Source organism: Felis catus, chromosome F2 (assembly GCF_018350175.1).
Source record: "Felis catus isolate Fca126 chromosome F2, F.catus_Fca126_mat1.0, whole genome shotgun sequence".
In the NCBI taxonomy this organism is placed as follows: Eukaryota; Metazoa; Chordata; class Mammalia; order Carnivora; family Felidae; genus Felis; species Felis catus.
Window position 1 is genome coordinate 37156365 of NC_058385.1, and position 25465 is coordinate 37181829.

General features: G+C 40.0%; 1 protein-coding gene across 2 annotated transcripts; it reads left to right on the forward strand.

Moving 5' to 3' along the window:
* Positions 1-367: 367 nt before the first annotated feature.
* Positions 368-25037, forward strand: OSGIN2 (oxidative stress induced growth inhibitor family member 2). Of its 2 annotated transcripts, none has more exons than XM_006943295.5 (6): positions 368-509; positions 9002-9156; positions 14733-14869; positions 15650-15841; positions 20857-20948; positions 23163-25037. In XM_006943295.5, exons 2-6 carry the CDS (start codon positions 9090-9092, stop codon positions 24190-24192), a joined length of 1518 nt encoding a protein of 505 aa, XP_006943357.1. In that variant the 5' UTR covers positions 368-509; positions 9002-9089; the 3' UTR covers positions 24193-25037. The 2 variants fall into 2 exon arrangements, with proteins under 2 accessions (XP_006943357.1, XP_019678427.1); XM_019822868.3 differs by lacking the exon at positions 368-509 and adding an exon at positions 1188-1367.
* The last annotated feature ends 428 nt before the right edge of the window (positions 25038-25465 follow it).

Below are 25465 nucleotides of genomic sequence, written 5' to 3' on the forward strand. Positions count from 1 at the left end.
ATGTATCCCACATTTTAATTGCAGAAATACTTGGGCTTTTTTTTTTTTTTTTTTTTGAAGTAGAGCTAGAGACACGTGTGTGTAACAGTACATGCAATTAACCACTTCTAGGAGTTTTTCCCGCCTATATTTTTTGACAACATCGAATAGGGACAGGCGGTACTTTTCTAACTCTTCTTGCATCACCTTCACCTGGAGGGACTCACGATACACCTTCCTGCCATTTCCCCCTCCCGGAAACGGGCTCAGTGAGCCTTGGGCGGGGCTAAGCACTGGTATTTTTAACCAGCGATGCAGGTGATTCTCACACTCTTGCAGACGGGTGAGCTGGTCGAGGCTCTCCCGTTCCAGAAGCCAGACTTGCACAGTCAGAACAGTGGGGGTTGGAACCCGGGCACCTGTGGTTCGGGGTATCTTCAGCCCCACTCTCCACCCCTGGCGATGGTGATGGAGGAACGGGAGCCAGAAGCGCGCAGAAGCTCCCAGCCTTAGTGAGGAAAGGCGCTAAGGTGGGTGTCCTGGGTGGGAAGGTCGGCCTTTCCGGGCCTCCTGGGTGGGAGAACCGCGCGGACCTCCTGGGGGCGAGCTCGCGTGGCTCGGGCCGCGGAAGCCGCGCTGTACGGCGGCTGTCTGTCCCCCGAGCCATTCCGCTGCCCGGGTTAGCAGCTCTCTCGTCCCCTCACCACCTCCCCCTCCCCCCTCCTTCTCCCCCTCCCCCCTCCCTCCCTCCCCCTCTCCCCCTCCCCCCCCCCCCGCCTCCCCACGCGCATCCGCCCAGCCCTGCCAATCCCGCCCGGCGCAGAGGGGGCGCACGCGGAGGGCCGCAGGGCGCAGGCCGAGGCCCGGCTGCCGCCCGCCGCCGCAGCCGTCCCGCTTGGCGCGCGGCCCTCGGTCCCCGGCCCGCGCAGCCGCCGCTCGCTCAGGCCCGGCCCCTCGCCCCGGCCGCGGCTCCGCCAATCGCCGGCCTCGCCCGTCTCCGCCGCACCTGCGAGGAGGAGCCCGCGCGCCTCCGCCGCAGCCGTCGCTGCGTCCCCGCCCCGCCCCCACCGCGGCGCCCCCAGATCATCCGCCGCCGGCGTCTGGCTCCCCCCGGGCGAGGAGCGGAAGCCGCTATCCCGAGGCGGAGTTCGGGGCGCCGGAGCCCGGCCGGCTGCTCAGCCGCAGCTTCCGGGCAGCGCCGGCGACGCGCGGGGCGCTGGCGCCCCGCGGACCCCGCGACCCCGGGCGAGTGGGCGGGCGCCCCGGACGGGCAGCCCAGCCGGCGCAGGCGGCGGTGGCGGCGGCCGCGGTGGTCGCGCTCAGACGCCCCGTGCGCCGCGCTCCATGCCGGTGTGGTGCTGCCGCTGCTCCCTGGCCGGTCATTTCAGGTGACTTCTCTGCCAGGGAGGGGAGGGGATGGGAGCGGGCGGAGCGCTTCCCGGCCTGGATGCTGCGACCGAGATGGGCTGAGGCCGGGCGGGGTCGGGACGGGTCCGGGATGGGGGGCGAGCGCCTGGTCTGCAGCGGCCTCGGCCGCAGCTGCCTCCTGGTTCCTGCCTGGTCGGGGTTCCCGCCTCGGCCGCCTGTGCTTGGGGGCTCCTCGCTCCGGGGGACTGCCCTCTGTTGTCCCCTTTTTCTTTTCCCTGGACTGTGCCAGTCATGGGACTTCGAAACCGGCTAGGCCCGGAGTGAGTCGGTTACGGCGACCTGAGACTTCTAAGTGGTGCAAAGTTTTAGGGAAGTATTGGCGAAGCTTCCTCCCTACCCCACCTTTACTATATATGTATACGTATGTACCTATACCAGTATCTATGTGTTTATTTTAAACGCGATAAGTTACTGTGTTGAAGGGAGGTAGGGAACTCTTTTAATTGGAATGATCTAGTAGATGCTAACTTTGTTCTAAGATGTTTGTCATTGTGAGCCATATATTGTGGAAATTTGAAATAGGTGGCCATTCCAGACTCACATTATGGCAAAGTTTGTAGGGATGATCAGGTTAATGCATTTTAAAATAAAAGTGAGTATATTATGTGTTCTAGATCTAGCACACTTGGCCAATGCTTAAGTCAGTTGTGGAAAGACCAAAGACACTTGGAACTGGTTTTAACCCTGTGAAGAAATGTTAGACTTAGCAAAGAATAGTAAAGCACCTTACTTTGGCGTCTATGAATGTGCTAGGATAATGCTGTATAAATTTTTTCTAGTAAAATATGAAACTCAGATCAAGGGTTTTTTTGTGTTTTTTTTTTTACGTTTATTTTGGGGGGAGGGGGAGAACGAGCAGGGGAGGGGCAGAAAGGGAGAGGGAGACACAGAATCTGAAGCAGGCTCCCCCGGCTCAGCCCTGTTGGCACAGGGCCTGATGTGGGGCTGGAACTCACAAGCTGTGACATCATGACCTGAGCCATCCAGGCATCTCTCAGATCAAGAGTTTTAAAATTGGAGTTCATGGGTAGAACTCACATGGTCATGAACTTGTATGTAAAGAAAGGTACAACTGATACATTGGCTAAAAACTTCAATCAAAATTTCATGTCCTTCAACTATGAATATAAGCAACAAGCAGCATAGTATTTGTGACCTTGTCACCAATAGAATGCACATTTTCACTTCATAGTGGTAGATTTCTAGGAACACTGTATACTTATTTCCTCAAAATTACAGTGCTTACACATCACTAAACTTGTTTTTTAATACAATAGAGAAGTGCAAATAAATGTCACAAACTTTTTGTAACTGTATTTTAATGTAATTGGTTTCCTTGTAAATTCTATGTATCTTTTATGTGTTTAATATATTATTCAAAGAAGAGGTTCAGAGGCTTCACCAAATTGCAAATGAGTGTAAGGCACAGGGAAGGTTCAGGACTCCTTTAATAGAGAGCAACAGTCCAGGCTTGCCCAGCCTCTCAGTCAATGAGTTCTGTAGGGATTTCTAACTTCTGGCTATTTAAAAAACATTGTTTTATTTAATAAACTGCTGAATTTTGGGTTCTAGGCAAATTAGTTTGTTGACTGCTTGACAGACGTTGTTTTGAGAGTATCAGATCCACTTTGGAGAGTTTCGAAAACCCATTCCTCTAGTGAAAACTTGTTAAACTGAAGCCCCTGAGAAATTAAACATGCCTTTCAGAAAAGTGCTGTTCAAAAGTCTTTTGACTGCTTTTGGTACATTTGAACCCCTAAAGACACAGGTTGGGATTTGTATCCATTTAACTAACCCTAGGTTGTGGATACCATACGCTTACCTCTTTGTACAGAAATTTGGAGGATTTGTCTTTCCCAAAAACAAAGTACTTGATATGTTTTGATCTTGAGGGTTAAAGGAAAGCAAGACTTGATAGCCAAAAGGTGAAAATTATGATTAATAAATAATATACCCATTGTAAAAAAAAAAAACTGTATTGTATCTCATTTAAAAAAAATAAAACATCTAAGATGGCTTCTTTAGGAAGGTGTTTATAATTTACTCATGTTATTTTTTTTTGAGCGATTTTATTAGGAATAATACGTTTTAAACAGGTTGTGATAACCTGTATTTTGGATCTTACACAATATCTGAAAGGAACAGGTATTCTGAGAACTGTCCACTGACTTCTCAACCATCTAACTGTTCCATGCTTACTATTTTGGAAGATGAACAGTGTGGTGAACATTTGTAACTTTAGAGCCTTTTTTTCCCATATAGCAGTATAAATTTGGTAACAGTTTAGGATAATGTTTCCAAAGACTGTAAAAACTCTGGTAATATTGCTAGATGTGAGAAAAGTCTTTTTGCTACCCAAATTTTATGCCTGTGCCATCCTCTTAAATTTGTTTTGAGACTGGACTATAATATTTCAAAAATAAAAGATGGAAGGTCTCCAAGATCATATTTATCAAATAGTCTTTTTTTATTTGTATTGAGGAGTAAGAGCATGGGGGTGGGGGACAGAGAGAAAGCAGGGGAGGGGCAGAGAGAGAAGGAAAGAGAGAATTCCAAGCAGGCTTTGTACTGCCAGCACAGAGCCAGATGCGGGGCTTGAACTTAACAATCGTGAGATCATGACCTGATTCTTAACCAACTGAGCCACCCTGGGGCCCCTCAAATAATTTTTTAACTTGATACCTAATAGTAGGACAACTATTTTTGCATGTGTGTAATTTTGTATTTTCTAATTTAGTGTTCCAAATGGAGGAAAAGGAGATTTTTTTTATTAGAATAAATACTTGTTTTAAATACAACATTCATCAAATTGGATATCTCAAGTAGAAACTGAAAATGTTGATAGACCTGTGATACACTATGCATATATTATAAAACTAAATTGTAGCTGAATTTTTTAGCAAGAATACTTACCAGTAGGCCTTCGTTTTATCATTGCTTTCTCTAAAACCAGTGAACCATACTTTTGGTTTTTGTTTCTCTTGATTCAGTTTTTTCTCTCTGTTAATCTGTATTAATCAAATACCATGCAAGTTTATTGCAAATAGTTTATGCCAGTATTATAGATAATACACATATACATACAGTTTATACTAATGACCAGTAGGAAATCAGAACAAATTACTTACACTGTACACAGGATTTAGATAAGCTAGAATGCTGGCTCTAGTTCATGTACTAGAGTATTGGAACAGACCGGTTAAATTGTTTGAGGTCCACACACAAAACCTATTAGACCTAATAAATGAATTAAGCAACATTGGAGAATACAAGATCAACATACAAAAATCAGTCATTTTTCTATACTCCCTAGTGATGAACAGTCTGACAATGAAATTCAGAAAAAATTCCATTTACACTAGCATCAAAAAGAATGAATAGGAATAAGTTGTAAGACTTGAATAGTGAAAACTACATAACATCATTGAGAAGAACTATAAAGGAATCCCATATTCATGGATTGAAAACTTAGTATTTTTAATTAAGATGGCAGTATTCCTCAAACTGGTCTATAAATTTAGTGCAACCCTATCAAAATCCTGGTTGCCTTTTTTTTTTCCAGAAAGATAAGCAGATACTAAAATTCATAGGGAATTACAAGAAACTCAGAAGAGCCAAGACAACTTGAAGAAAGTTGGAGAATTACTGCTTCCTAATTTCAGAACTTAATATAGAGAAACAGTAAGCAAGACAGTATGGTGTTTGCATAAAGATATAGATCAGTGGAATAGAATTAAGAGTTCAGAAATCCATACATTTGTGGTTGGTTGGTTGGTTTTCCATGGGATCACAAGATGAAGGGGAAATTCCAGTCTCCTCAACAGATGGTTTCAGGACAAACGGATATCCACAAGCAAAAGATGTCTTACCTGACACCTCATGTGTATAAAAATTTAATTCACAATGGATGAAAGACCTAAACATAAGAACTAGAAATCTAAAACTTACAGAAAATGGTAGTCCATCTTGGTGATCTTGAATTAGGCACACAGTGGTTCCTTGGACACCAAAAGCACAGCGACAAAAGAAGAAGTAAATTGGACTTGATCAGAAATTGAAACTTCTGTGATTCATAAGAAAACAAAGAAAGTGAAAGACAATCCACAGAATGGGAGAATATACTTGCAAATCATCTATTTGAAAAGAGACATGTACTCTACACGTGTAAAGGATTTTTAAAGTTGAACTATAGGGGTGCCTGGGTGCTCAGTCGGTTAAGCATCTGCCTTCGGCTCAGGTCTTGATCTTCTGGCCCATGAGTTCAAGCCCTGCATCGGACTCTTTGCTGACAGCATGGAGCCTACTTGGGATTGTCTCTCTCCTTTCTCTGCCCCTACCCTGCTTGTGCTGTCTCTCAAAATAAATAAGCTTTAAAGCAATTAAAAAAAAGAAAAACCTCAATTATAAAAAGCCCAGTTTGAAAGTGGGCAAAACATGGAAGATTTCTACAAAGAAGGTGATACAAATGGCCAATAAGTAAATTGAAAAGATGCTTAACATTATTAGTCACTAGGGAATGTGTTAGGGAAATGCAAGTCAAACTGCAACGAGATGTCTCTTCACACCAATGAGGATAGCTAAAAAAAAAAAAAAAAAAAGTGTCGGTGAGTGTGTGGAAAAGCTGGAACCCTCTTACATTGCTGGTGTGGTTGTAAAATGATACAGCCACTTTAGGAAACAGTTTGGCAGTTCCTTAAAATGTTAAACAGAGTTTATGATCTAGCCATTGCATGTACTCCTAAGAGAAATGAAAACATTTGTCCACACAAAAATTTATATGTGAATGTTCACAGCATTATTTGTGTAGCCAAAAAGTGGAAACAACTCAAATGTTTATTGACTAGTGAGTGGACAAAATATATTCTATCCATACAGTGGAATGTTACTTAGATGTGAAAAGGGGTGGAGTACCAACACATCCTGCACCGTGGGTGAACCTTGAAAACATGCTAAGTGGAAGAAGCCAGACACAAAAGGCTACATAATGTATGAGAGGTTCCATTTGTATGAAGTTTCCACAATAGGCAAATCCAACAAGACAGAAAGTAGATTAATGGTTGCCAGTAGCTAGGGGGAGGGAAGAATGGGGACTGAGTTTTAATGGGTGCAGCAGTTTACTACTAACTAGTTTACTATTATTAACTCGGTTTATCACTTTTACGGTGATAAAATTCTAGAATTAGTGGTGGTGATTGCAAAAACTTGTGATTATACTAATAACCCTGAATTGTACACTTTAAAGTTTATTTAGAGAGAGAGCAATAGAGGGGCAGAGGGAGAGAGAATTCCAAGGAGGCTCTTTGCTATCAGCACAGAGCCCAACATGGGGCTTGATCTCCTGAACTGGGAGATCGTGACCTGAGCAGAAATCAAGAGTTGGACGCTGACATGACTGGGCCACCAGGCGCCCTTGAATTGTTCTCTTTAAAAGGAGGAAATGTTTAAGGTTTGAAGGACACCTCTCCTTAACAAAAAGAGTGATTATCATTTTTTTTTAATTTCCCAGATTATATATATATGGGAACAACGTTTGAGATAGGGAAATCTGGAAGAGACTGAAGGTGAGGTGTTCATCTTCAGACAAAGAATTGTGGCCTTTACAGCCTCCACAATGATATTAATCAGGCCCGGGTATCCAAAAGGACTTTGGTCAGAAGCATCCGAAGTGAGCTAGGGAACCTGCCCTTGGCACGCTTTTTGGAGAAATATCAGAAACAGGCATGAATATAATGCACTGATGTTGAGTTCTGTTAAGAAGTGGAAGCAGGCCAGACAGCTAGTATACCTGGATCTGATCAGAGAAGTAGTTGGAATGATCTGAAAGGGATAATTTGAGTATAAGACACTTCTTCCAGGAGCAGTCTTCACTTTGAGGAGGGGCTATCCCTAGTAACCATGTCCAGAGGGTATCTATTCTGGCCCAAAGAGCCATGTATCCTTAGGGGAGTCCAGATATTTGGGGTGGAGGTTATACCTTCAGGAAGGTTGTCGGTGTATTCTGGAGAAGCCCACTCTATCCTGGTGCAGACTGGGACCTTGGGAGGCTATAGGGAAGCAGGAATTTTGGTTTTTGCCTCATCTTCTCCATTTATCATTGTCCTCCAGGATCTGTGAGCCTATGAAATAACTGACCCATCTCATGTTTATCATTTTGGAAATGGTAATAAGCATACTCACCCATAGTTGGTGCTCAGTTTAATATTTCCAGTTAGTGGCCTTTTACTGACTATATGAAGATGAAAAATAATTTGGGGATTCTATTCTGAAATAATCACTAGTATAATGCAAAACATTTACTGTGTTTGGAGGATATTCTATTTATTGCAAGAGTGTGTCAGAATGTTAAAATTAGTTTTGGGATGCCTGGGTGGCTCCATCAGTTGAGTGTCCGACTTCAGCTCAGGTCATCATCTCATGATTCAGAAGTTCAAGCCCCACGTCGGGCTCTGTGCTGACAGCTCAGAGCCTGGAGCCTGCTTCGGATTCTGTCTCCCTCTCTCTCTGCCCCTCCTCCCACTCATGCTCTGTCTCTCTCTCTCTCAAAAATAAATATTAAAAAAAATTTTTTTAATTAGTTTCTAGGGAGGTAACTGGGGAAGAAGGTAGATTAGAAATGAGCATTAATACCTTTCCGTATTTCAGGGTGCCTGGGTGGCTCAGTTGGTTGAATGTCCAGCCTCGGCTCAGGTCATGATCTCACGGTTCCATGTTAAGTTCTGACAGCTCAGAGCCAGGACCCTGCTTCAGATTGTCTCCCTCTCTCTGCCCCTCCTCTACTTGCACAAATGTTCTCTCTTTCTCTCTCTCTCGCTTTCTTTCTCTGTCTCTCAGAAATATTAAAAAAAAATGTGAGATCTTTCTATATTTTAAAAAAAAATTTTTTAACGTTTTATTTATTTTTGAGACAGGGAGAGACAGAACATGAACAGGGGAGGGTCAGAGAGAGGGAGACACAGAATCCTTAACAGGCTCCAGGCTCTGAGCTGTCAGCACAGAGCCCGACGCGGGGCTCGAACTCACCGTGAGATCATGACCTGAGCCGAAGTCGGCCGCTTAACCGACTGAGTCACCCAGGCGCCCCTCTATATTTCAATATTTAAGAATTAATAAGATGTATAAACCTTTCTTTTACCAAAATGCGTAGTTTATAATGTATAAAAACAGTAACTTTTCCTTAAAATACTTTGTGACTTCCAAATATACCACCTCTAGTGCACTTGTCTTTTTATTAACTAGAAAAAAGTAAAAGAGAAGCTGGCCATTCCTAGGAAATCCCAGAGAATTATAAAAATCCCCAATACAGTGCTGTCTCTTCTGTCTTTGAAGATGGCGTCTTATTTAGAACTTGTCTAGAACTTGGCCTGCTGGTAACGGAGACCTTAGCGGCCATTTAAGATTTCTGACTTTAACAATGGTACAGGTTGACATGCAAGCTAATCTACTAATTTGAAAGCATTCCTTTCAGAAAGGACTTCCTTTTCTCCTTTTATGGGACTTGAATATTTTATGGCTAAATCTGAAGAAAGACTTTTATAAAGGCTATATTGACTATATCTCTTGTTTTTGTTCCGTGTTTGTGTGTTTGTTTTTAAAGAAACTATAGTGACACTGAAACCGAAGGAGAGATTTTTAATTCCTTAGTGCAATATTTTGGTGATAATTTGGGGCAAAAAGTTAAAGCTATGCCATTAGTTGAAGAAACTTCTTTACTGGAAGATTCATCAGTGACTTTGCCTGTGGTAGTAATAGGTAAGTTACTAAATTTTGTCTCTTAAAATTATGGTCCTTACTGTCTACTCATAGTTACATGGCACAAGTTCTTTGGATTGTCCTGAAAAATACTCTTAGGTTTTTTGGTATGTTTAACCAATAACCAAATCTTTGGAGAGAGTAATGGGTTTATCTGATACTAGATTCTGTGTTAGAATGTAACACTCTTTTGTTGAAAGCCTGATATTACTCTATTATGTTATACTATCAATTGAGTTAATTATGATAGCGTCGTGGCAATGATGATAACCAGTATTATTAGAGCTCTATACAGAGCATTCTGTGTGCATTGTTGGATTATGCCTTACAACCTTAGAGCCCTCTTTTGTAGGGTAGATACACTCAGGGCAACTCAGAAGTTGAGTAACTTATGCAAGTAGTAACCAGTTCTCAGTAATGAACGTTATGGTATTCTGCAGTAATGTTTATAATGACCTTAACCAATAGCTAGTGTTCTATATCCTTTGTACCACCTCAACAGATAGTCCTATAAGATACTAAAAATTAAGCAATTAATAAGATCTAATTACTTCAAAACTACAGAAGTTTTTATGATAAAGTAACTGCATGTGTTTAACTACCTGTCACATATATCTTGCATCTAATATTCAGACTTACCTGGTCAGACAAGTACTACAGGTACTGCTGCAGGAAAGCATTATGGGGCATAATGTACCTTGATGTCCTATAGCTTCCTTAGTTTCTTTGATAGCCCCTTTTCAAAGTTAACAGGAAGGGGAGAAAAGTGCTGTCCTCTGACTGGCATATGGGGGATGCGGGGAAGGAAGGAAGGAAGGAAAGGAGGAAAGCAAGATTGTTCTATCCTAGATTTCTCTCTCGGGGAGATGGGAGAGATGACGGTGTCTTTAGTGGCTTGCATCCAGGATATCTTAGAGACCATACCTCATGTTCCATTTTCTCACTTTCATCCAATCCTGAGCCCAGGATTTTCCTTCCCAAATGTATCGGCATGAGTAAAGAAACCCTATTTTTGTTTCAGCTGGGCTGTGGGAGCATCAGAAAAGGAAAAAGTACCGTGATCTGTACCTGCCCACCTCACTCCCCCCAATACCATCTACTCGTGTTTTGCTTCAGCTAGCCAATGGGTAGCTTAACCTAACACTCTAGGACTGTTCCTGCTGGCAATAGCCCTCCGCCGGAGCACAGAGCAAGAGCTCGTTTCCGCTGTCAAATTCCCACAAACGCTAGTGGCTTTAAATGATGTAAATTTATTATCTTACTGTTCTGTAGGTCAGAAGTCCAACACTGGTTTCACTGGGCTAAAATCAGGATATCTGCAGAACCGCATTCCTTTCTGGAGTCTCTAGGGTAGAATGTTTCCTTGCCTTTTCTAGTCTCTAGAGGTTACTCTAATTTCTTGGCTCCTGGACCTCTTCTCCATCATCTAAGCCAGCAGTGTTGGTTCTCTCTTCATCTTCCATCATCACCTTTCCCCCCTCAGCAGAGCTGGGAGAGAGTCTCTGTTTTTAAGGACCTGTATGATTAGATGGGGTCCACCTTTGTGAACCAGGATATTCTCCCCATCTCAAGCTCCTTCATTCAGTCACATCTGCAAAGTTACCTTTTGCTGTATAAGGTAACAAGCTCAGGTTCTTGGGGTTAGGATGGAGACATCTTTGGGAGTGAGGAAGCATTCTACCTACATATTTATTTCTCTCTGAACTGCCTGTGTGCATTTATTGCCAATGTCTGTTGAGTGTTTTTTCTTTTTGATTTAAGGAACTTCGCTCTTTGCCTCAGATCCTAATTCCCGCTATTTTGCGTTTATTTAATATTTATTTTAATTAATAGATTTTATTTTTTAGAGCAGTTTAGGTCTACATGAAAATTGAGTACGAAGTACAGAGAGATCCTATATATTCCCCTTCTGCTACCTCCAGTTTCTCCTATTATCAGTATCTTTTTATTGGTGTGGTGTATTTGTTATCACTGATGAAACTCTGTTTATAGGTTACTATTAACTAAAATCTGTAGTTTACATTAGGGTTCCCTCTTTATGTTGTACAGTTCTGTAGGTTTGCTGAGTGTATAATGTCATGTATCCTCATGTATCCACAGTTATAGTATCTTACAGAATAGTTTCACTGCCCTAAAAGTCTTCTGTGGTCCACCTATTTGTCCTTTTCCTCAACCCCCCGACCCCTGGCAACCACTGATCTTTTACTCTGTGTGTTGTTTTGATTTATCTAGAATATCATATCCATGGAATTACACAGTATGGAGCCTTTTCAGACTGGCATCTCTCACTTAACAGTATACATGAAAGTTTCCTCCAGGTCTTTTTTGTGGCCGGATAGCTCATTTCTTTTTTGTCACTGAATACGATTCCATCGTATGGATGCTTCAGTTTATTTATGCACTTATTGAAGGACATCTTGGTTGCTGCCCGTTTTTTACAATTATGAGTAAAGCTGCTGTAAACATGGATGTGCAGGTTTTTGCATAGCCATTAGGCTTTCAGCTCGCTTGGGTAAATACCTAAATGCTCATCGGATCATATCATAAGACTATGTTTAGCTTTTTAAGAAACTGTCAAACTGTCTTCCCAAGTGGCTGTATCATTTTGCATTCCTAACAACTGTGAATGAGAGTTCCAGTTTCTTTAAGTCCTTGTCAGCATTTGGTATGGTCTATGTTTGGGATTTTAGCCATTCTGATAGGTGGGTAGTGGTACCTCATTGTTTTAATTTGCAGTGCTGTGATCATACATGATGAGTGTTTTTTCATATGCTTATTTGTCATCTGTTTATCTTTGATGTCAAAGATAATTTGTTCAGATCTTTTGTGTGCTTTTTAATGGATTGGGTTATTTACTTTCTTATGGTTGAGACTCAGTAGTTCTTGGTACAAGTTAGAAACAAGTACATTATCAAACAAGTTTTGCAAATATATTCTCCCAGTCTGTGACTTATCTTTTCATTCCCTTAAGAATGTCTTTTCCAGGGGCGCCTGGGTGGCGCAGTCGGTTAAGCGTCCGACTTCAGCCAGGTCACGATCTCGCGGTCCGTGAGTTCGAGCCCCGCGTCGGGCTCTGGGCTGATGGCTCAGAGCCTGGAGCCTGCTTCCGATTCTGTGTCTCCCTCTCTCTCTGCCCCTCCCCCGTTCATGCTCTGTCTCTCTCTGTCCCAAAAATAAATAAACGTTGAAAAAAATTAAAAAAAAAGAATGTCTTTTCCAGAGTTGAAATTTTAAATTTTAATGAAGTCCTGTTTATTAGTTTTTTCTTTCATGGATCCTGCTTTTGATGTTATATTTAAAAACTTACTACCAAACCAGGGTCACCTAGATTTTTCCTGTTTTGTCTCCTAATTTTATGCTTTATTTATATTTAGGCCTCTGATCTATTTTGAGTTAATTTTGGTAAACGATGATATAAGGTTACTATCTAGATTCAGATTTTTGCATGTGGATGTCCAGTTGTTATGGTACCATTTGTTGAAAAGACTATCCTTTCTCCATTGGGTTGCCTTTGTTCCTTTGTCAAAAATAAGTTGACTATATTTGCGAGGATCTAACTCTGCTCTGTCCTTTTCCATTGATTTGCTCCTCTTTCATAATTTCCACACTGTTTTGTTGACCATAGTTTTATGGTAAGACTTGAGTTTGGATGGTGTTGGTCTTGACTTTCTTCTTCAATATTGTGTTCGCTATTCTGGGTCTTTCACCTTTCCATTTAAACTTTAAAGTTTTTTATTATTATTTTTAATGTTTAATTTTGAAAGAGACACAGAGTGCGAGCAGGGGAGGGGCAGAGAGAGGGAGACACAGAATCCAAAGGAGGCTCTAGGCTTTGAGCTGTCAGCACAGATCCTGAAGTGGGGCTTGAACTCATGAACTGTGAAATCATGAGCTGAGCCGAAGTCAGATGCTCAACTGACTGAGCCACCCAGGCGCTCCTCCATGTAAACTTTAGAATTAGTTTGTCAATATTCACAAAGTAACTTTCTGGGATTTTTATTTGGATTGCATTGAATCTGTAGATCAAGCTGAGAAGAGCTAACATCTTAACAGTATTGAATCTTCTTATTCGTGAACATCTATTTAGATCACCTTCAGGCTCTTTCATCAGAGTTTTGTGGTTTTCCTTGTACGCATCTTCTATATATATACTTATCTTAAATGTATAGAGATTTATACCCAAGTATTTGTGTGTGTGCGTGCATGCACACACACGCTCACAAATTAAACGGTGTTGTGTACTTATTCTAAAATGCCACTTGTTTATTGCTGGTATATAAGAAAGAAATGACTTTTGTGTATTAACCTTGTATCTTGCAATCTCGATGTTCTAGGAGTTTTTTGGTCAGTTCTTTGGGATTTTCTACATAGATAATCAAGGCATTTGTGAACAAAGACAATTTTATATCTTTCCAGTCTGTCTTTCCTTTTCTTATTACATTAAGACCTCTGTCATGGTGTGTGTTGAGTAGGAATGATGAGAAGAAATATCCTTGTCTTGTTGTTGATCTTGGAAAGCATCTAGTTTTTCACCATTGAGTATGCTGTTAGCTGTAGATTTACTGTACTCCTTATGAAGTTGGAGAAGTATCCTCCTTCTGAGTTTGCTGAGGTTTTTTTATTTTTATTATGAATAGGTGTTGGATATTATTAAATGCTTTTTCTGTATCTTTTATTTGTATTGATATTATCATATGATACTACTTCCTTAGTTTTGTCTCTTTGGTTTGATTAAAGGAAATTAACTCTGCCTCAGGTCTTAACTTCTAGTATTTCTTGTTTGATTTTCATTTTTAGAAGTCACATGGTTTCATTTCCTTTCTGTCTTTTGAGTTTTGTGTCATACTTAAAGGCTTCAGCATTATAAGTAGAAGAATTAGCCTATATTGTCTAATATTCTTATGAGTTTACTTTTCATATTTACATCTTGGAGTTTATTTTATTTGGGGCAAAACATTAGAGATGGAAGAGGATTTCCTTCCTGATAGCTGGCAGTTAGCATAGTTGGATTAAATTTTTGGTAGTTGGAGATAATAGAGAAGTGGAAACCCGGACTAAAGGAACTACAGAAATGGATGCAGTTCACCAGAGTTCAGCAAAAAATTCAGTTTAGTTTTAGTTTAAGCAAATAAAAATATAGGAAGATGGTATCAGGAGATCAGTCTGGTCTGATTGAGACCAGAATATGGTGAGCACTGGATAGCTAAAAGCAAGCAGTTAAGGCCTTCCAAATGGAGGGGGGTAGCATGATGAGGATTGTGTGTTATCAGAATTCATCTGAATGTAGAATGTGAAAGGATTTTGGAATAGAAGTGTGTTCAAGTCTCTTGAGGAGAATCAAGAGACTTTTATCTTCTGAGATCATAAGAATTGACACTAACAAAGACAGCTGAATGGATATAGTGATTAAATAGATTTAGAATCAGAACCTGATTAATTTAGGAGTTTGTTAGCACCAGACTTTGAGAGGGGTTGATATTTAAAGGAAAGGGCACCTGAATGAAGGAACTCATGAATATGCTTTTGAACACATGATGCACCTGTCTCCACCTTTTTTGTTTGTTTTTTGGTAATAGGAAATGGACCCTCAGGAATCTGCCTTTCTTACATGTTATCGGGCTACAGACCATATTTATCATCAGAAGCAATACATCCAAATGCAATCTTACATAGTAAATTAGAAGAAGGAAGACATCTTTCCATTGTTGATCAGGTATTTATTTCTTACATGTTAGTGCTTTTGCCTTTTTTTAATACTCAAGGTTAGTTTTGTACTTTTATAAGCATTGTATTTTTTTTATTAAAAAAGTTCTTTTTTAATGTTTATCTTTGAGAGAGACAGAGTACGAGGAGGGAAGGGGCAGAGAGAGAGGGAGACATAGAATCTGAAGCAGGCTCCAGGCTCTGAGCCCGACACGGGGCTCAAACTCCCAAACCGTGAGATCATGACCTGAGCCAAAGTCGGATGCTTAGCCAACTGAGCCACCTGGGTGCCCATAAGTATTGTATTAACTTAATTGAAAATTCTTTCTTCTAGACAACATCTTCTAACATTTTTATTTTTGATTTGTAAATATAGTCTGCCAAGTTACTTCTGTTTATTTTCCTTTGATTAAAGCAGAATTTCCCAAATTATTTCCTGGTGGGAGTTTTAGTAGGTGCTGTATGTTCAAATAAGTTTGGGAAGTGCTGCTTTTTGTTACTGGAATGTCATAGTAAATATTAAGGCATATTAATGTATTAAGTGGATCTTCAAGATTTTCAGTAAAAGGATCTGATTAGCTTTGTTTGAAATCCTGTCTTATATTCATTTGACCAAAGCATCTATGAAGATCTCAAGGTGTGTTTTGTAGCAACACTCTCTAGGAAGTGCTGGATTTGAGTAATGGCTTTCATTCACTATTAAAATAGCTGGGGTGTTTTAGTTTTAGTTTTGTTTGTTTTTTCCTTCAAACTCTACCTGCCTTTTTTCTTTTTTAAAAAATTCATTCAGGACTTAGAATACCTGTCTGAGGGCCTTGAGGGCCGATCATCCAATCCAGTGGCAGTACTTTTTGACACACTTCTTCATCCAGATGCTGACTTTGGGTACGATTATCCATCCGTTTTGCATTGGAAATTAGAACAACATCATTACATCCCTCACCTAGTTCTCGGTAAAGGTCCACCTGGTGGAGCTTGGCATGTGAGTATATTTTTCTTAGCATTTTAGTCCATGTGAGTTATTATATGTCGTCTTGAGAAGGCTGTTTGAATTCTGAAACATTACAACATGAAGTACAGTGTTTACCACATTTGTATCTGAGAATTTTAATGCTGTTCAATACAATATGGGTTACAAGAAGGTAAGCCACATTTGATTACTGATAGTCTTAGCATAAGCTTCTCTATACTGTTTTACAAGAATTAAGTAGAAAATACTACAACAGTGGTTTGCACAGTAAAAAGTTTTAAATTCATTTTAGACTTTACAAAATCTCACACAGCGTCTCATCCCAGTGAAGTTGTATTATTGGGCTGCTATAATGATATAACATAGACTGAGCGGCTTAAGCAACAGATAGGGTTTTCCATTACCTCTCAAGTTTTACTGTCACCTTCAGTAACTACATATGTGACACAGAAGCAACACCTTAACCTCTTAGTCTCTTATCTCTTCATTCTTAACGATCTCTTCCATTCCTCCTTAGACACGAACTCCTGGGGTTCCACTGTAACTACTCAGTGAAAATCTAAATTCTCAAATATCTTTGTGACCACACCTTTTGATGCTTCCAGCTCCATTACCCAGTTCATACTGTACCCAGTTTTCAAACAGAGCATTTGAAACTCTGGTCTTAACCTCCTTACCTGCCCCAGCTTAGGTTCTATAGTCCCTTGATTTTAGCCATTCTCCTTAATTCCCTTGCCTCATTGTCCTTCTGCTACACAGGCTTGGCAGTAAAAGCAATTCACGTAACTGTCAATTTTGTCTTTTCCTATACTTGTGCTATTAAATATTGCCAGAAAAAAAGTTGTACAACTGTGAAAAGTATTCTCCAACCTCATTTGGGTCCTGAACACTGTTTGGTAATCCTTTGATATTTACTTAGTAAATGTTCTTGTCAAACTTCTATTGCTTTTTTAACTTTCCTATTTAGAAATATTCTTAATTCCTATGTGATGGATTCTGTTTTCTAATTTTGTACTCAAACCTACAAACTTATCTCCATTCATACTGCTTCCTTGTTTCTTATCCCCTGTTAGAGTGGAAATGGTATCATTTCTATCTGAGGCTTACCTTCCGACTGTATCCTGTATCCCTGTCTTCTCCAGAGACATTGTATCTTGAGTTTCTCTGCTGGCTTCTGTTCATCAGTATATGAATATACTAAAATTATTATCCTTTATTGAAAAGTTTTTAGGGGCGCCTGAGTGGCTTAGTTAAGGATCCGACTTTGGCTCAGGTCATGATCTCACAGTTCATGAGTTCAAGTCCTGCTTCAGGCTCTGTGCTGACAGCTCAGAGCCTGGAGCCTGCTTTGGATTCTGTGTCTCCCCCTGTCTGTCTCTCTCTCTCTCTCTGCCCTCCCCCCACTCATGTGCTGATTCTCTCTCTCAAAAATAAACAAACATAAAAAAAAAAAAAAACAAAGTTTTTATGTGGAGCGCCTGGGTGGCTCAGTTGGTTGAGTGTCTGATTCTTGATTTCTGCTCAGGTCATGATCCCAGGGTCATGGGATTGAGCCCCACGTCAGACTCTGTGCTGAGTGTGTAGCCTGCTTGAGATTCTCTCTCTGCCCCCCTCTGCTTCTCTTGCCTGCTTATGGCCCCCACCTCTCTCTCTCTCTGTCTCAAAAATAATAACAATAATAAAGTTTTTATGTGCCAGCTTATCTGTATCCTTTGCTTTAGAGCCAACTTCTTGAAATAGTTACCTATCCTTTATTTCTCTGCCTTTGCCTCTTATTCCTTAGCTCACTTGACTGTAGCTTCTGTCACTGCCTTTTCTCCTGGAGCTTCTTTTTGAAGGTCAGTAACTTCCTTTTTGCTCAGTCTGAGTCTCAGAATGTATCCCTCCTGACCTCTGCAACATTTGGTAGTGTTGATATCCCTCTTAGATTCTCTGAACCTTTCATCTCCTCATTTTTCTTCCTGTTTCGTCACTCTCTTTTTCAGTTACCTTATGTACTCTTCTGTAAACTCTGTCCCAGGCCAAGGTCATCTCGTTATATTCTTCATTCTCCCTGGCTTTCCTCATACAACTCCACTGTCTTGCACTGAGTGATTCCTGAATCAAGAACCGTAGCCCAGATTGTTTTCTTTTGTATAGTCACCTCGTTACCTTCCCCTGATTATTCCTTGGTGTTCTCAAACTCAACATGCCTAAATAGTCATTTTTATTATCAGATTTCTTAAATTCCTTATGGAATAGCACTATAATGTAGTTACTCAAGCAAGAAACCTTTCTTGATTATTCTTTCCTCAACTCCCACTCCAAACCAATTATCCTATCTTTTCCATATTTTTCATAAACATATGGTAAGTCCGTCTACCCTACTTTTCCCCATTGTAATTATAATTTTGCTATATTGGCCATCGTCATCCTTGACCCATATTATTGGAAAGGCTTCCTACTTTTGCTGGGGGGTCCAGGTTCACCATCAGACTCTAGATTCACTAGGATTGACAGGATTCCTTAAAGGTCTTGTGCTCATGGTTATAGTTTATTATAGTGAAAGGATACAGATTAGAATCCTTAAAGGGGAAAAGTTCATAGGATGAAGTCCAGGAGAAAACAAGCTCCAGTTTCTAAATGTTCATTTTTACTGGAGTTTTACTGGGGATGCACTTAATTCTCCCAACAATGATTTGTGACAACGTGTGCAAAGAGTTGCCAATCAGGGATGCAGGGATGTTCACCCACACCTTGGTGTCCACGATTTTCTGGGAGGCAGTCATGTAGAACAGCAGTGGCCACATGACTGATCTCAGTAACTGATTGCCTTGCCTCTCAGAGCAAACATTGGTGTTTACCATAAATCTTGTTGTTAGGATAAACTACAGTTATACTGGTACAGCATGGCCCAAGGCCTCTGGCCTACAAAAAAAAAAAAAAATCACTCATTACGTAGAATATTCAAAGCACTCAGTGTTGCTCTCATAGGAGGCAGCCAAAAGCCAGTCCTTAAAGACAGACCTTTCTGAGTAACGTGTAAGTTCAAGCAGCCCAAACCTGTTAATACTTTCCTGCACAAGGCTGACCTTCTTATAATTCCTTGAAGGCACTCCTGTTCTTTCTCTTTATAAACTGTCACGTGATGTCTTTATCCAATCTAGAATATTCTCCCTTTTTAAAAGATATTTTTTTAATTTTTTTTTTTTTTAATGTTTATTATTTGAGAAAGAGACCAAGTGTGAGCAGGGGAGGGGCAGAGAGAGAGAGACACAGAACCTGAAGCAGGCTCCAGGCTCTGAGCTGCCAGCACAGAGCCTGATCCGGGGCTCAAACCCACAGACCGCAAGATCATGACTTGAGCTGAAGTTGGCTGCCTAACTGACTGAGCCACCCAGGCGCGCCCCTAAAAGATATTTATTTTTGAGAGAGAGAGAGTGGGCAAGAGTGGGGGAGGGGCAGAGAGAGAGGGACAGGAAGAATTCCAGGCAGGCTCCGTGTACTCTCAGTGTAGAGCCTAATGTGGGGCTCAGTCCCGGAACTGTGAGATCATGACTGAGCCGAAATCAAATGGGATGCTCAGTGGACTGAGCCACCCAGGAACATCCTCCTCCCTTTTTAATATTACACTCCTTACAGCCCATTTGTGTCCTTTAAGAAACATGCTTCTGTTTCTTCTCTTTCTATATGCTCCTGTCAGGTTTGCATCTCTTAATATACCAAGTGTCCCTGACAGCAGGCATTCATGGCATTTAGATCACATAAGGGAAAACAAGGCAGATAATGAGAAAAGAGATCAGGGACTAGGGCTCTCAACTAACCGGAAGAACTGGTGCAGGGGGAATAAAGTTGAGATTATTGACAGAAAGTGGACTCTTAGTGCCCTAAGGGTTTTGAGTTCCAGATAAGACAATTATGGCTCCAGATAATTTCTGTATACAATAAATTCTTAAGTTTCCCTTCTGATGTTTTCCGTCTTCTTGGTTGTGATCATAGTATCAGGCCCAGCCTGCCTCAGAGCAGTGACCGCTTGCTGCCTTCTCTCCCGGTGGTGACCTACACACTGTCATAGATAATGGGCTTCACATGGCCCAGCATATAGTAAGTGCCTGGAAATGTTAGTAATAATAAGTACCATTCCCAGTACCGGATTGTTCAGAAAACAGGACAAGAAAAGTTAAGAAAAAGCCATAGCCTAAAGGAAATGGTTGAGAGAGATCACTGGGGTCATTGGGACAGGTGCTGTTGGCCCTTGGGCTTGTTGCTTTGAAGTGAGCAAAGCAGAAGTAAGTGGGACAAGGGAGCTTGAAGGGCTCACTTCCTTAAAGGCAGCATTAGCCTCAGCTGTGAGTCTGTTCTTAATCAGGTAACCACTGCTTATTTCCTTAGTTTTAGAAAGAGATGCTGCTGTATCCAAGCCACCTTGGACTTCACAATTATAATTGATGGAGGGGGAAAGGTTGTTTCACTGCCCAGTTTTTAGAAATCTGTTAGGGGTGCCTGGGTGCTACGTCAGTTAGGCATCTGACTCTTGGTTTTGGCTGAGGTCATAATCTTGTGGTTTGTGGGTTTGAGCCCCACATCGGGCTTTGTGCTGACAGAATGGAGCCTGCTTGGGATTCTGCCTCTCTTCCACTCGTTCTCTGCCTGTCTCTCAATACATAACTAATTAAATAAATAAAATGAAGAAAAATCTGTTAAAATGGGTAGACATCTAAAGTGTTAGAAATTAACTTTTTTCCTCTTGTTTAAAAAGTGAAATTACAGATTTCCTATAACATATTCTGTATCTGAATTACTTTATAGGCCGAAGCTATCAACATTGTATAGGCATCTGGCAATATGATAAACTTGTTTTATAAATGTATACTTTATGAAAGGAATATAAATACTACAGAATGATAAAAGTATTTTTAATTTACACAACTACTTCTTTCAGCTCTCCTTATCCACATTCTTAATGATAGTGAATGAAGATGGGTTTGGTTTTTTTTACAAATCCATGTTACTGCTTAAATGTGTTTGTGCATTTTTCATTCAAATAGAATATGGAAGGTTCCATGTTGACAATCAGCTTTGGAAATTGGATGGAGCTACCTGGACTTAAATTTAAAGACTGGGTATCCAGCAAACGAAGGTAAATATCGAACTGTTAGAATCCTTTGATGTACAGTGGGAAAGTCCATTGGCAGTTTCCAAAATATTTGTGATACCGTCTTGGAATAGTATAAATTCATGTGTCTTTCAAATAAAACCTCTTCATAGCCAGTCATCATGAGCTAGTTTCCATTTAGAGACTAAGCACACACAGGTAAAGGTTTGTCTACAGATTGGGTTTCTTTGACTTTTGTTAGTTATGGATTTATCCCACTCTCCTGTTAAACCACTCTGTTTAGTTTCTCATCCACCCACAAATCCTTTCTACGCTTATTGTTATCAGTGGATATACACGTTTGTGTATGGATATCTCACGTATACGTACTTACAGTGTTTGGCTTTCAGAGTAGATGAGTGTATGTGCTTAATAATTTAGAATGATGGAATAAGCCAGAATCTGTGATGTGATTGGCTACACTGTTGGCTACTATAGAGGTAAATATTTAATAAGAAATACGAAAATAGAAGGAACTGAGAAGAAATCTCTCCTTGGAATAATATAATTTTGGGAGGAAAAAACCCAAAATTTAAGAAGAGAAATAATAGGAAAAACCTTATATTCAAGGATGGTAGTATTAAATTAGATAACATAGAGAAACCTAATTTGCTCACAGAAAGAAAGTAAAGCAGGAAGTTACTTAATCTTTGCAGGGTTGTAAACATTGAGTGCTTGACTTTCTGCTAGATAGAAACCATATTAATCCATGGAAATTATCCTTGAGAAGATTTAAGGAGAACAAATTCAGACCAGCATGGGCCATAGAGATTAAACCTTTCAAATATTCCTGTTGGGATTTTTTTTTAAGTTTTATTTGTTTAATCTCAGCATTCAACATGGGGCTCAAAGTCACGACCCCAAGATCGAGAGTCACACGTTCTGACTGAACCAGCCCTGCTTTTGGGTTTTTTTTTTTTTTTTAAAGGAGTTTTATATTGGTTTGAAACGAAAAGTAGCAAAATCAAGCAAGTTGTACAATTTGATTTTCATAAGCAAGCAAGTGAAATTGCTCAACATTCTTCCTTTTGTGATAGGGGTAAAAAAGGGAAGCCTTGGGGCACCTGGGTGACTCAGTTAAGCGTCCAACTTCTGCTCAGGTCAAGATCTCAAGGTTTGTGAGTTTGTCCTCCGTCAGCGCAGAGCCTGCTTTGGATGCTCTGCCTCCCTCTCTCTGCCCCTCCCCCACTTGCACACACTTTCTCTCTTCATCTCTCAGAAATAAAAACATTAAAAAATAGGGGGGGTGGGAAGCTTTATGATTATGTGCCAAAAGAATTCATTCTTTTACATTGGGCACATTGTATATCGAAGCAATATGTGAAGAATCTTGTAATTAAATACTGGCTTTGAGTCTGCTGTCCCGCACCTTTTCCTGCCCCTCCCCCACGCACGTGCCTGCACACCCACTTACATGTGCTAGCTCTCAAAAAAAAAAAAAAAAAACTTTTATGAACTTCTAGTTACAATTTGTAATGAATTATGTGAAATGATTTGGTAGGTTTTTACTGCTATTCTCTAACTGGGGCCCAGTGAGGGTTACTAATGCCTATTGCTTTAAAGTTCAAGTGGAAAATGAATGTGCTGTTTTTGAATAAAAGTACATAAGTGTATTTATAGACCTCTGTTAATAGGAAAACACAGAATTGTTTTATCTACTTAGATGTAAGATTTTATTCAGAAGACCGATTATGAATTATTTTCAGTCATTAGGAGAAAATAGCAACTTAGAAAAAATCATGTCAGAATCCTATTATCTTTAAGAATCATGTATTGTAGTTAGACCTGCAGTGTAATATCAATGTTATAATCTGTCATTCTATTATAGTGTGTAGACTGAATAGTATATAGATTGGATTATTTATAGTTGTGAGATAGACTGTAGTCTGAATTTCCACATTTTAATTCATTTAAAAAATTCATTGGTAAAGGTAGCTAATCTGAACAGATTCTATGCAAAGCCCTGGGGAAACAGATGCATTAAAATACAGTCTCTACTCTTGGGGGACTGACTGATAAAACTAATTCTTTACTTAAAAATGTTGAACTTTGTTAAAGAAGGCTTTCTCTGTTAAAGGATAACTTATAGTTAAGACAGGCGAAATTAAAAAGATCTATATCATAGCTTACTAGATGGAAAAGGAATAATCATGGAAACTATCAAAGTACTATCTTCATAGCATATTTTTCCTTTTTTAGGAACCTAAAAGGGGATCGTGTTATGCCAGAGGAAATAGCTCGTTACTATAAACATTATGTAAAAGTCATGGGTCTGCAGAAGAATTTCAGAGAGAATACTTATATCACCTCTGTATCAAGACTCTACAGAGATCAAGGTGATGGTGATGGACAAGACAGAAATATTTCAACGCAGCATTTACAGATAGAGAAGTCAAAACTTATCAAGAGAAATTGGGAGATCAGAGGTTATCAGCGAGTAGCGGATGGTTCCCATGTTCCCTTCTGTCTCTTTGCTGAGAACGTAGCTCTGGCAACTGGAACGCTGGATTCTCCTGCCCACCTGGAAATTGAAGGGGAAGATCTTCCTTTTGTGTTCCATTCAATGCCTGAATTTGGAGCTGCTATAGGCAAAGGAAAGTTGCGTGGCAAAGCGGACCCAGTGTTAATTGTGGGTTCTGGGCTTACTGCAGCTGACGCAGTACTGTGTGCATACAACAATAATATTCCTGTGATTCATGTATTTCGCAGACGAGTAACTGATCCAAGCTTAATTTTCAAACAGCTTCCCAAAAAGCTTTATCCAGAATACCATAAAGTCTATCATATGATGTGTACTCAGTCATATTCTGTAGACTCCACTCTTCTTTCTGATTATACCAGTTTTCCTGAGCACCATGTGCTTTCCTTTAAGTCGGACATGAAATGCATTCTTCAAAGCATCTCTGGATTGAAGAAAATATTTAAGCTCTCTGCAGCAGTAGTACTGATAGGTTCTCATCCCAATCTGTCTTTTCTGAAGGAGCAAGGGTGTTACCTGGGCCACAACTCAAGCCAGCCCATCACATGTAAGACTAATCCTGTGGAAATAGATGCATATACCTACGAATGTGTTAAAGAAGCCAACCTTTTTGCATTGGGTCCTTTGGTTGGAGACAATTTTGTTCGATTTTTAAAGGGAGGGGCATTGGGTGTTACACGCTGTTTAGCTATGAGGCAGAAGAAAAAACATTTATTTGTGGAAAGAGGAGGAGGAGACGGGATAGCTTAAAGTGAGTTTACAAGTAATTTATATGGACAGTTTACCATTAAAGATTTTTTAATAGTGGTTTTGCAGTGTACTGGCTTGAAGTTTCTGGACTTGAATGAACTGAAGAGAGCCTCAAGCTATCTATAGTAACTATTTTTTACAGTTACAAGAACTTGGCATCCTGATCTATATAGTATCAAAGGTATCACTGTCAGACCAATAGAAACACTGCCAATTTGGTATATTTTAAGCGCTTAACAAAAACGTTCTTTTCTTCCAAGACTTATTTTTGGTGATCATTTGTGGTTATGTTCGATTCCAAAATCTGACAGCCTTGAATAATGGATAAAACCATACAGTCCCATTAAACCAGAAATTGTCTTCACTGTATATTCGAGCAGCAAGGTGACCTAAGGGTGGTCTAAAGACCAACATTAGCTTCATTTGTAGCTTGGTAGAAGTGTGGACTTTCAGGCCCCACAACAGATTACTGAAATCAGAAACGGCATCTAATGAGATCCTCAAGGAATCTGTATGCTCATTTAAGTTTGAGGCATACTGGTGTAAAAGAACTATAACTTAGGTATGCTGGGGGTGGGCAGAGTAGGAAGCATTTATAACTCAGGTTTAATTTATTTTGAATGATCAATTCTATAAATCTAATTTATTACCAAATATGGTATTTTAAAAAATATTTTTATTGTAAACTTGGTAAGTACTTCATATTCTTAGCTTCTAATAATTTAAAGAGTCCAATAATGTTGGCATACACTTAAACATTCAGAAACCTGCCAAAATATTTTTGGAGATTTATTCTCTCTTTAACATAACAATCTAACTTGCAATTCAATAAATTGTGAAAACTATCCCTGTGTCAATTTTGAGTTACTTTGTCATTAAAACTAACATATTTGGGCAAAAATACTTATAATATTGTAATATTATTTGGGTATTCCTAGAATTATTTAAGGTTAAAACCTTTCTTTTCCATTCTCATGATTACTTTGAAATCTGTTGGACATGACCTAGCAGCTTATCCTATGGCTGTTTATTGAATTATATACCCTATTTACATTTATTTAGATGTGCTTAATGTCTGTATTTTCACACAAGTCCCCAGAATTTGTGTTAGGCATAAAAAGTCTGTCTTCTGAATTTCTTAACCTTTTTGTAATGGGTTTATTGAATACCTATTCCTTTTTCCTTAGTATAAAAAAGGACTAAAATGTCTGTATTTTTCTGTTCAGTTGCAATGTTATGTGCTTACAGGATCATAATTCACCTTAAAATATAA

Coding starts and splice junctions, on each gene's coding strand:
- OSGIN2 (XM_019822868.3), top strand. CDS start 1,324: ATGCCGGTGTGGTGCTGCCGCTGCTCCCTGGCCGGTCATTTCAG. Junction 1,368..9,001: donor TCCCTGGCCGGTCATTTCAG/GTGACTTCTCTG, acceptor TTGTTTTTAAAG/AAACTATAGTGACACTGAAA. Junction 14,870..15,649: donor ATCTTTCCATTGTTGATCAG/GTATTTATTTCT, acceptor AAATTCATTCAG/GACTTAGAATACCTGTCTGA.